At 32.3% G+C, this 11,532-nt stretch overlaps 1 protein-coding gene across 2 annotated transcripts; it reads right to left on the reverse strand.

Moving 5' to 3' along the window:
* Positions 1-109: 109 nt before the first annotated feature.
* On the reverse strand, positions 110-7,435 carry LOC149202812 (uncharacterized). 2 transcript variants are annotated; one of them, XM_089403261.1, is made up of 12 exons: positions 7,279-7,435; positions 5,544-5,810; positions 4,769-4,843; positions 4,460-4,518; positions 4,042-4,177; positions 3,642-3,738; positions 3,359-3,425; positions 2,690-2,788; positions 2,280-2,369; positions 1,876-2,030; positions 1,594-1,686; positions 110-490 (listed from the first exon to the last, which is right to left on the reverse strand). In XM_089403261.1, exons 2-12 carry the CDS (start codon positions 5,794-5,796, stop codon positions 277-279), a joined length of 1,338 nt encoding a protein of 445 aa, XP_089259387.1. In that variant the 5' UTR covers positions 5,797-5,810; positions 7,279-7,435; the 3' UTR covers positions 110-276. The 2 variants fall into 2 exon arrangements, with proteins under 2 accessions (XP_089259387.1, XP_089259388.1); XM_089403262.1 differs by having other exon boundaries at positions 5,544-5,816; positions 7,279-7,433.
* Positions 7,436-11,532: the final 4,097 nt, after the last annotated feature.

The raw sequence follows: 11,532 nt of genomic DNA on the forward strand, positions 1-11,532 counted from the left end.
ATAAAGTAGGCAAATGATAAGGATGAGTTACATAGAAATACATCCGCACAAATTTTATGATATGTACACAACTCTCAGTCATGATGACTTTTCAACCATGAACTCACCATTTGCTGCTTCAAACTTTCCAGGATATAATATAAATAGATATTTATCGATAAACGAATATTCCTGCTACTACGCTTTATGAAAAAAGGTACAATTCCTCCTTGTATTGACCATGGACACTAAGTTTAATCCTCCAGCAGAACTGTTCTATAATTTTATCATAAATTATCAAGCAACTGACAAAGGTGTTCTTTGATTTTCAACCTCTTGGAGCTGCAGCAAGCTGGACATGCCATCTCTTGATTGATCAACTGTAGATGCAGTTGGCGAGCAACCCATTTCAATCTTTATAGTCCAAGAGGGATCAATTGGAGGCATCTCATATTCATCAGGTTTTAATGCTACAGGAAAGTCTGGCAATTTGGGCACACCCTCCAGTAACCTGCAAGATACAAGATTTGTCTTAGGGGATAAAATAAGTACTCAAATAATCATTTATCTGTGCAAGGTATGTGATATCTAAATAAGGCATACCATACAAAAACCCAGTTGAAACGGAACAAGGAGACTAACATTCCATAAACAGTAAGCTTGAATGGAGTCATTGTTTATACTTGAATACATGCATGATTTTTTAATTATTTTGAGCTAGGAAAGTTCATGGCTCAAATATAAATTGTATTAGACATCAATGTTGTCACCATGCCTTGGGAGGTTTGCACTGGTTGCTTATGAGTTTCCAATCATCACAGTTTATTTTCTTAGGATATCACTCATAGTACTCCAGGCAGCACTCTCCAAATCAGCCTCTTATAAAGGACACAACAATAATTCAAAATAGAAAGTGAGAAATCAAAAAAAAATTGGTTTACCTCTGCAGTTCTGAGGAGAGAATAGGCCTTACTTGTATGGATGTTGGTCCTACCCATGCATATGTATGTAAACGTGTGTGAGGTTGGATGTGACATTTTCAGGACAAATTAACATTTTTACTAGAACACTATATAAATTGGAATGCATGTTATATAACATTAGTGACTTCTCATTGTTAACATTGACAAATGTGATCTGCGTCCAAAAGAATTAAAAGCTGATACTGGGCAAACACCTAATCTGTCCATACAACAAATTAGGCAATACAATAAAAACCTGAGAAGAAAGAGACACACGGACTCAGATGGCAAGGAAGAGAAAAAAAATTGAGCAATCCTAAAGTGATGATTGAGGACATCGGCAAAATTTAAAGTTTAAAGATTTGCAAACCTCTAGAAGCCAAATTTTAAAGAAGAGGTAGATGTCTTCAAAATTCATTAAGTGGGTTCAAATTACTTTTTCATTTCCAGCCAATTATGTTCAATAACAACAGTATAGTCAAACATCAATACACGACAGTGCCTTATTTCTTCAGTTAGAAAACAATTGAATTTCAAAACAAATTTGAAATGCATGAGATGATTGCCTATGGTGTATGTTCATCCACAGTACCGCATATGAAGTATATTCATACTGCAAAAGGAATCAGTTAAGGTTAAAGAATTCTCTCACTTTTGGACAGCTCCATCGGTCAATTCTTTGCTTGAAGCATCCTTCAGAATTTTCTCAGATAGATACTTCATTGCTCCCCATACAGGAGGAACCCTATTAACAGATAAACATATGTCTGGTTAACATAAAGATAGCATCATTGCATTCAGATAAAATTACCAGGTTGCCATTAATTTTTAAAAGCACTGTAATACACAGGCATGAGTGAAAGAATACTTCGTTGTGATCAATTCATCAGAATGAATAGCAAAAGAAGATTCCCAAGGAATTGAAACTACTAACCTTGTTACAGGAGCTGCCAGACAGAAATTGATACAAGCTGTTTTACTTTCTTTCAAGAACTGCTCCGCTGCATGAAAACATGATACTGCTTTTGCATGAACATTTTCTTCAGTACTCTCATCCAAGATCAATCCATGATAATAATATGCCGCAGCCTGCTCAGAAGCCATATAGTTCAAATTAAACACAAAACACAACGTAAACAATTAGGATGAGTAGGAATGAATCATAAGGCTAGACCAAGATATCTCTTTCACGAGATATTGTTCTATAAGCAATGAAGAGGAAGCTAATCATCAATTGGCTCTAGTTAGAGTAGAAATTTAACAGTTGAACCTTTATATGCTACTCAGATAGTCAGCTGTAATTCTCGTTATATAAAGTTATGAAAGTAAACCCGTTACCTTTGCTTCTGCATACTTCCACTTGATAACAAGAAGATGTTTTAGCCCCCAGCCATTTGTCAAGCGAAGATTAGATATGCAATATTGTGCCTGTGTTCAAGCAAAGAAACAACTAACTGTAAAAGTATACAGAGCAGAGGAGGAAAATTCCACTCATGAGAACAAAAAGACTCCTGATCATAACAGGATAGGATTAAAAAGAAAAATTGCATGCAAAATAGAGAAAAAAATTTAAAATCCCCACATTTTGGTTTTCACTGTCCTGATGAGGAAGCATGGGAAGACTTTAAATTTTAATACATTGCAGTAAATATATCATCAGTCATGACAACACATTAGTTCTAACATATTTGTTTCCGACTTATGATTGCAAAATGAAATTAGTTAAATATTATATTCTATCGTTATACCTGGCGCCAGTACTTTACTTTCTCACATGCTAGTCTCCTTTTCACTGCTAAAGTGGCTTTGGGACAGTCAATAGCCATACCAAGCTGCAGTTCTACACCCTGCTTCTCACATCAAGATGAAACTAAGATGAACATCTAACTCATTTTTGAGGGCATAAAATTAATAGAGCTAAAATCAATAAAGAAGTATCATTCAGGGAAAAATACAGGGGTTAGAGATTTGCTCAAAACCTACTGTCAATTCAGATTAATGTGCTTGAAGACTAGTTTTTCATTACCAGCATATTTTGGCTGAATGTGCAATATCTAGTTTTTTATTACCAGTAATCAACTCATCGATCTATGAATTGTCAGTCATAACTTATACACAAATTCAATTCTTCTTTGGACTGCAACAGTATCCACGCATGACTTAATCCATGCTGTCATATTTATAACATGGGGAGAGAGGAAAATATCAAATGTGTGCAAGGGTAAGGAAGTCTCAGGAGAGAACGAATGGATACAATTATCCCAATGCATATACCTAAGCTATGCAGTTGGATATATAACTTTGGGAGAGAGGAAAATATCAAGTGTGTGCTAGACTATGGAAATTTAAGAAAACATGAATGGACACAATTATCCGTTCAGACTGATTAGCTATTAGAACATTAAATAAGAAAATACCTGGCCCAATGCTTGTAGTGAGATGGCTTGTAGTACGCCCTCCTGCAGGTCCATTGGAAGCTTCATCCTACAAAAGAAAGGGCATTAATAAAAATGAAGAGCAGCAGACAAACTTGCAGAAGACCGATGAAACAACTTTTGTGGAAAATCATTTACTGTGAAATTTGTTTAATGACAATAACTGGTGTTATCTGAGCAAGGTTTTTATGTAAAAAGCTTAAAAAACCAGTAACTCATTCATATATCAGAAAGATGACACACAGGCGTGTTCATGATGACATACTTGACTTCATCTGGTATTCGAGTTAAGATATGTCGAACTCCATAGTCCAAATATCCTGCTGCCTTCAGGAACAAGCCAATCACAGTCTTCTTGTTTTCTGGTGTAAAGGTTGCAATAACTATTATATAAGAAGTGCAAGGAACAAATACCTCTAAAGGATGGATCTCACAATAAATAGAGAAAACGACACAATAGGGAAAACAGACATAGATGTCCATGCTAGTTAGCTAAGGAAAAAAACAAAACTATATAAGTGAGATTTTTATGGGTAGGATCACTGTACTTTTATTGAGACACCCAACTTTCAGATCTAGAATGCCATTTGAAATGAATCGATGCTATTCAAAAGAAAACCGATATTTTGAAATGGAAATCTTTCAGAAAAATAAAGAGAATCAACCTTCTGACACTTTTGGTTGATGACTATCTGCAGGAGCTCTTGGAATTAGCAATGAGTTTGCTTGCAATAAAGATATCATAGCCATCATGTGCAGAACGGACAACACCTCATACCAAGCGTTTGACAGAACAGTTTCCTGCAGAGAAAAGTTTTCAACTAAGAGAAAATTTTAAGAGAAGTCCACTAAAATATTTGATCTGTGATGGCTTTCAAAATCTCAGTACAACTCCCGGTACAAAATCCCATTAATTTAATCACGAGATGATCTTATCGGATTAGGTCAGGGAGTATTTCTATGGTGACTTTGATGGAATAAAGTCTTCATTGCCAATTGGTGATTTTTCCAAAAAAAAAAGAGTGATGGAAATATAATCAGAACAGACTCATAACGAATGCATCTTATGGTTCTGGTACTAGCCTTTTCATCATCTTGCTGATTAATCCAACTAAACTCCACCAAATCATTCAGTTGATTTCCTGTGTGCAGAACAATGTATGAGTGATCCAGTATAAATGAATGTATGGCTTGATTTCTTAACATAATTCAAAACAAAACTACATCACCCAGCACACTTCTTTCTTCCCTTTCATTCATGCGCTGAGGATACGCCACTTCCTACTATCATATCACTGATTGAGACCTCTTACAAGCTAAGTTCTACCAAAAACAGAATCCGCAAGACATCTCTGAAGCCATTTACGGGCTTAAGTTCAGTAACAAAATTACCAAATTTAGCCAAGCCCAGCAAAACAGGCAAGTAATCTTCAAGAGCCAGTTGAAGGTCAGCAAGAGTAGAACCACCTGCAAGCAAACACAGGCGTTATTATTTTTAGAATTATTATTCAAATAGACTTGAGAGCACCCCTGTGAGCATCAGCTGGTTTGCTATGTGAGCAGTTCAAAACCATGAGAAATTGGTCAATTGCAACTAATACTCATGGGATAAGGGTGACAAATTAATGGCTTGCTCTATGCAGATAATTCCAAAAAATGATATCTAAGAGTGGTGAACTTTATTAATACAAATTGTTTACAGGGGTGGGCATGGCCTTGGCAAGAATTCAGTGTGGATCTAACAAAATTGTGCTCCGAAAAGACACTTCAGGAGATTGTTTCTTAAGATATGTTGTAATAAAATGGTAAAGGCCCAAGGGTAATGATAGTTTTGAAATCTGCTTCATTCACGTTGTAGGGACAATCTGCATTGAATGGGTGAAGGACAATGTGTCTTAGGATGATAACAAAAGGGTGAATACCCAAGGGCAATGGTACTTTCTTAGGTCCCAACCCTAGACGGTAAACCAGATTTGGCATATTGATATGAGATCTTTAGAAGGGACACAACCACCCTACTCCCTTGGGTTTCAACCTTTTGACATAAGTCCTGGCGCAAACCACACTTTACCAATCGACCCACACCTTCAGAGGAAAATTACAAAAGCAAAGCTTTCCACAGAGACAATCTGTTTATGCAATACACAGTTAAGTTTAGCAAACCCACCATGCTGTGTTGCTGTCTTTCTCTTTATTTTTGCAATTGTAGGACCCTCTTCTGCTGCCATGACAACAATCCGTGTCCGAAGTGCCGACAACTGCTCGACCATGCTTGCAGATAAAGAGGCATGAAGTAATTTTCCGAAGTCAGTGCCATTAGGTACTCGTAAACCAGGGACAAAAACTACGACCTCGTTGACAGTCCCTGGCTTTTGCTCCATTGCTTCAATATCTTGTGATGTGGACATTATGCATCCCATTTTGCTTAAAATCTCTGTTTCTTGGAATCAGAAACAGGAAGTCAATTAGAAATAAAGTAAAAATTCTCCTTTGCACTCACATTCTCCCAAACAGAGTTCTACTATAAATCATGCCTTAATAGAAACTAAGTAATCAAATCCAAATTGCTGTTTTATGTAAAAATTGAATCTAAAAGGGGGAAGACGATAGGCTGGAGAAAGAGGAAAATAATGCAAGGGGAGCAAATCAATAATCATAAAACTGATAAATTACCAAACATCTGGTATAAAATGCTTAATTTGTTAAGATCTGTTACATGTCCTTCAGTGCATTTGACAGTTTTCCCGGGTTCATTATCACAACAAAATTTCTATCACACTGAGAACCATTTCGTCACCATAGTGAGAAGGATTTTGACTTGCTCCAACCCTACTCGTTTTTTGTGCCCCCGGGATTAGAGACAAACTATACCAACGAACTTGAGGCCCTTTTTGTGGTAAAGATGCCCACATTTGAAAGAAAAATCATGGTCATGTACTATAAAGACTTACTTTGCAAAGAGGATCCTGAATTTGTTTCTAAGAAGAGTTGAACAAGTTGCTTATAAGACAACTCAGAATGTTTTCTGCTACAAGTCGATTTTTATTTTGTAACAATTTGAGGTAAGCTTAGCTGAAGTTGTGGCCTCTGATTATGATTCAGTTCTAGATTTGAGGCGTGATCACCTTTAATCCAATAGAAGGATACCTTAATTTCATTAATTCAATAGAACGATGCCTCAATCTTATTAATCTAGGCGCAAAAGGTCCTGGTACCTAACAGATACCTCCTCCTCTGTATTTGGGTTCTTCAATGGCTTCTCACTGGCATTTTTCGGAATAGTCCACATGCCATATTTTGCAACACAGAGCAAGCCTGCTTTCTCAGACTCTTCCATAGGCATATTGAATCCATCACAAGCCACGGTGAAAAATGTGGGTTGCCATTTGAGGGATGCCTAACCTATCTCAAAATCAAAATCTACTGGGACTTTCCTCTTGCACATGCCCAAAACTAGGGGCACCTTTGGGCATATGCAGGGCATAATCGAGATTCTAGGGCCCCAACAAAAGATATCAGAACTGGCCTCAGAGGCTATGTTATTCCACACAGGAGGACATGTGCTTATTCTATACAAACCAGAAGGAGTCCTGCAATAGACCTCTAAGTCCATCCTGACAGAACTGAAACTTTTTTACATTGGTATGACTGAAAAATGGCTACATGAAAATTCCCCTGACCCATGGATTTTTCTATGCAGGGTTGGACATATGACCCCAAAGAATGGCATAAAATGTGTTAATCTTCAGATGATTTAACATAGATTTTTCTCGTCTATGGTAATCTGGTTATGTTGCAAGTATTGAAGTCTTTGTGCGTTTCTCGCTTGCTTCAGAGATTTAAGTAACACGTAGCAGGTGCCTGTAATCGATTCACTGGATATAAGGAAGAAGAATTCTTACATAATGGTTGAAGTCTGGTCGGATTCTTTATCCTCGTACAGTGGGAAAGTCAGGCTAGAGTGGGCATGAAGCTAATATCGGCGAGGAGACCATCAACTGACGTGAAGAATGTGATGGCTGTCTCGGCTTCAGTAGCACTGGAATTGACGAGGGTGAATGGGTCTATATATAGAGTGGCGGGGAGATTTAGAAAATGAAAATAGGCGTAGGAGGTGGAGATCAGACAAATCGTTGGTTGCCTGCGTGGCATTGGAAGGGCAATGAGCGTAAGGAGCTCACTGCGCTGACGTTTGGTAAGTGGAGCCATCCTGTAGGCTGAGGACTGTTCATTCAAATAAAACGAAAATGGTTAATATCTAAGCATAATAGCTCGGTGGATTAAGGGACCAGAGGACACCTGCATGATGTTAAGCCTAGAAAAAGACATAGTTTTTTGACTTTATTTAAAGATTCCAGAGACTCCGAGGTAGGAAAAGGAGTATAGTTTTTAATGTTATTTAAAGATTTTAGAGACTGCGTAGGAATTGAAAATTATGTCCAAAAATTTTAATTCATAAAACTGTAATTATGTTGAACCTTGCAATTTTGTTTTTCTAAAACTTTATCGGTAATATGCAAAATTTATGTACTAAAATTATAATTATCCTTTATATACTGTAAATATTATTTTTAATTTGTTATTACTAAGAAAAGATATGACAAAGGTATAAAAATATTAATTTGTTATAATTAATAAAAGACATGACAAAGGTATAAAGAGAAAAGGATAGAGTATCACATAATAAATTTAATTTACTAATATTATTTAGGAGAGGGTAATTTCTCTTTAATAATTTTGGGTTGTTAAAAAATATTAAAAAGATAAAATAGAATTTGATTTTAATAAATATAAAATTAATATTTTTAATGTATTTTGTTTTTTAATTTATATATTTAAAAAAATTTATTAAATATAAATATTTTTTTTCAAAATTAAAAATAAAAATAAAAATTAATTTGAAAAATATTATAAAAAAATTAATTTAAAAAATATTATGAAAAATATTGCTTCATTATCTTATCCATATAATTACCTTAAATCCCTAATCTAAACTTATTAAACATAACAAAAAAATCTGAGATATAAATGAAAAAATATTAATTAATTATCGTACTTATATAACTATATTAAATCCATATTAAATCTAAATTTATTAAATATAAAGAGAAATCAAGAAAAAAAATACAAATACAAATTAAAAAATTTTAATTTTAAATGAGTTTATATCTATTTATATAATGATCATTACTATGCTACTCACCAACATTAGTTTTAAAATGAGTTAATATTTATTTATATAATGTATTTATTATATTACTCACCAACATTCTGAGTAATAAAATACTTAGAAATGATGTGAAATATAATTGGCTTAAATTCTTCATTTTCCGGTGATTATTTCATATATTTATATAATTATAATTTAGGGTATTAAATTAATTATTATAATAATTTTAGTTTTATACAATATATTATATTAATTTAACCAACCATATGCAAGATGATAAGAAAATGTTACAATTCTTTAATATTGAATTGTAAAAATTAATTTTTTTTTATATATGAAATAATTGTTATTTTTATAATTTAAAAATAAATATGTTATTAAAAAAATTAAATTTATTATATTTTATAAGAAGAAATTTTTGCGTAAATCACATTCAAAAAATCATTGTTGATGTATTTCGAACCAACCAGTGTGGTTCATCGTCAGGACAAGTTGAAAAATCATATCTATCTTTGCATAAAGTAATCCTGAAAAAGAATGGAATTCTAACCACTTTCAAACCTTTAAACACCATCTGTAACTGCCTTAAACCAATTAAAGACAAGATCGATCCAAAATATCATAAGGGCGTCTACTTAATTCCTTGCTCATGTGGCAAGGCCTATGTAGGCAAAACTGGGAGATCCTTTAACACAAGAATCCAGGAACACATCTGACATTAAACACAATCGATCCAAATCATCTGCTTTAGCTAAACATTCAAATAAAACTAAACACCAAATTTGTATAGAGGATACGCGCATTCTAGCCAGAAGTGATCACTACTTTACAAGGAAATTTAGAGAAGCCATAGAAATCAACAAACACCCCAATAACCTTAACAGAGACGATGGATGGACCATAAGCAAAAATTGGATTCCAATCCTTTCAGCGAATATTAACCCTCCCTTACCTCACTAACCACCTTCCTCTTCTTAATTATCCATATGAGGTATCTATAACATTAATTATAATCTTAAAATGTGGAAATCAACAACATTTTAAAATCAGCAATATAAGAGCTTGAAGACATTTCATCTTATGAAACTCAAATCTTATAATCCTCAAACTATAAAACTATCATAACTAATATTTGAAATTAAACTTAATCAAGCCAAGCAATTAGAATAAGATATAAATTAGAATAATAAAAACAAATTTTATTAATCACATAAATCCAAAAATCTAAAGTAAAAATTAACAAAAATTTAAAATCAACATCATAAAAGCTTAAAAAACCTCAACTTAAGAAACTTTAATCTTACAATACTATGAGATAATCTAAACAAATAATTAAAATAAAACCTAACTAATATAACTAAATTTATTATAAAACAATTGAAATATATAACAAAACAATTAAATAATAATAAACATAATAGAACAAATACAACCCTCTTAAATCACAATTCAATTAAAATAAATAAATAAAAATATAAAATAGAATAAATAAATAAATAAATGGATTATAAAATTAATTAATTAACTTAAAAAAAAAAAAATAATAATAATTAAAAAAAAAAACAAATAAAAAATAAAATAAAATAAAAATAGATAAATAAATAAATAATGAATTGATTAACTGTTTACTAAAAAATAAATAAAAATAAAATAAAATAAATAAATGGATAAATATTTTAATCATAAAATAACTGTTTAAACAAACCCTAAAATCTGTCGGCAATACAAACCAGTATTCACAAATTCTCCTGATGATGAACCACCGTTAATAGTTCGAAACATGGAGCAACAATAATCTAATGCAATAAATACGTGGAACAACAATAATCTAATGCAATGAATCCGGAAGATGATCTACATGCATAAAGTAAATTTAATTTATATATACTTTCAAAGGTGAGTTGAACCTTTAATTCAAAATAAAGGTAACCTCTTATATTAAAAGGGTGATGACTCGTCTCATACTAAAAGGGTAATGACTCATACATTGAGTGCACGTAGGGCTTTGACACAACATATGTTATTAGTCAAGAGATGTGATGTGTGGGAGTAGATATAAAACAATCCTTTATTTAAAAATGTATTATTTATATATTATAATAATAAATATATTTTTTTAATTATGATTGAGATAGATATTGAATTAATATATATTCAAATGTTTTTTAGATAAATATTATTATATAATTTATAAAAGTGTTTTATCTTTTAAAATATAATTTATCATAATCTTATCCATCACATAGTTAATATATTTACGCAATAATTTATTAATAATAGAATTAGCCAAACCAAATGGTCAAGTGGATGCAGGCAAGTTGTATGATATATAGTTTTCAAGAAATGGTATCATAATATTTAGCAAATCAAAGATTCTTCAACTTTTATTAGTATTTTTTAATTTAAAAAATCATGTTTTTGAGTTCTTGGTTAAGTTCGAAGACCGTGTTAAAGTGTATTTATTGATTTTATTTTTATTTCAAAACGGGAAAGCAGACTTGGCTCAGCTTCTGATGCGCTGAGGTCATGGGGAACCTGATCGCCAACAGAATCTGATTTCGGGATGGTTTTTAAATAAAAAGTAGAAACTTTGGCCGAGTTTTGGAATACACATTTATATTTATATTTTAAGATATTATTTGTATATGAAATGTTGGGATGTAAATGGATATTTTTTTAAATAGCAGAAAATTTAGAAAATTTATAATAATAGTGGAATTTTTTTATGATGGGTTGTTATTGGTAAAGACAGGTTGATTCATCATTATTATTTAAGGAAAATTATACTATTTAAAATTAGTCCAATAAAAATGAGTCCTTAGTTAAATAAAAACAATTTCGGAACATAATTATGTAAATGTAAATTATATGAGAGTAAAGAAAATATTTGTATTATTGAAACATTTTTTTTCTATTTAGAGGATTTAGAAAATAATTGTATTATTAAAACATTTTTTTCCTATTTAGAGGATTTAGAAAATAATTT

This window comes from Pinus tabuliformis, chromosome 2_1 (genome assembly GCF_031772625.1).
Source record: "Pinus tabuliformis cultivar Carrire ecotype Pingquan chromosome 2_1, CPIR1, whole genome shotgun sequence".
Lineage (NCBI taxonomy): Eukaryota > Viridiplantae > Streptophyta > Pinopsida > Pinales > Pinaceae > Pinus > Pinus tabuliformis.

Excerpts from the sequence above, each read along its gene's own strand:
- LOC149202812 (XM_089403261.1), bottom strand. The coding sequence starts at position 5,796 with ATGGGATGCATAATGTCCACATCACAAGATATTGAAGCAATGGAGCAA. Across the intron at positions 3,426-3,641 it reads CGAATACCAGATGAAGTCAA|GATGAAGCTTCCAATGGACC; the intron begins GTATGTCATCAT and ends TTTCTTTTGTAG. Across the intron at positions 2,789-3,358 it reads CACTACAAGCATTGGGCCAG|GGTGTAGAACTGCAGCTTGG; the intron begins GTATTTTCTTAT and ends TGTGAGAAGCAG.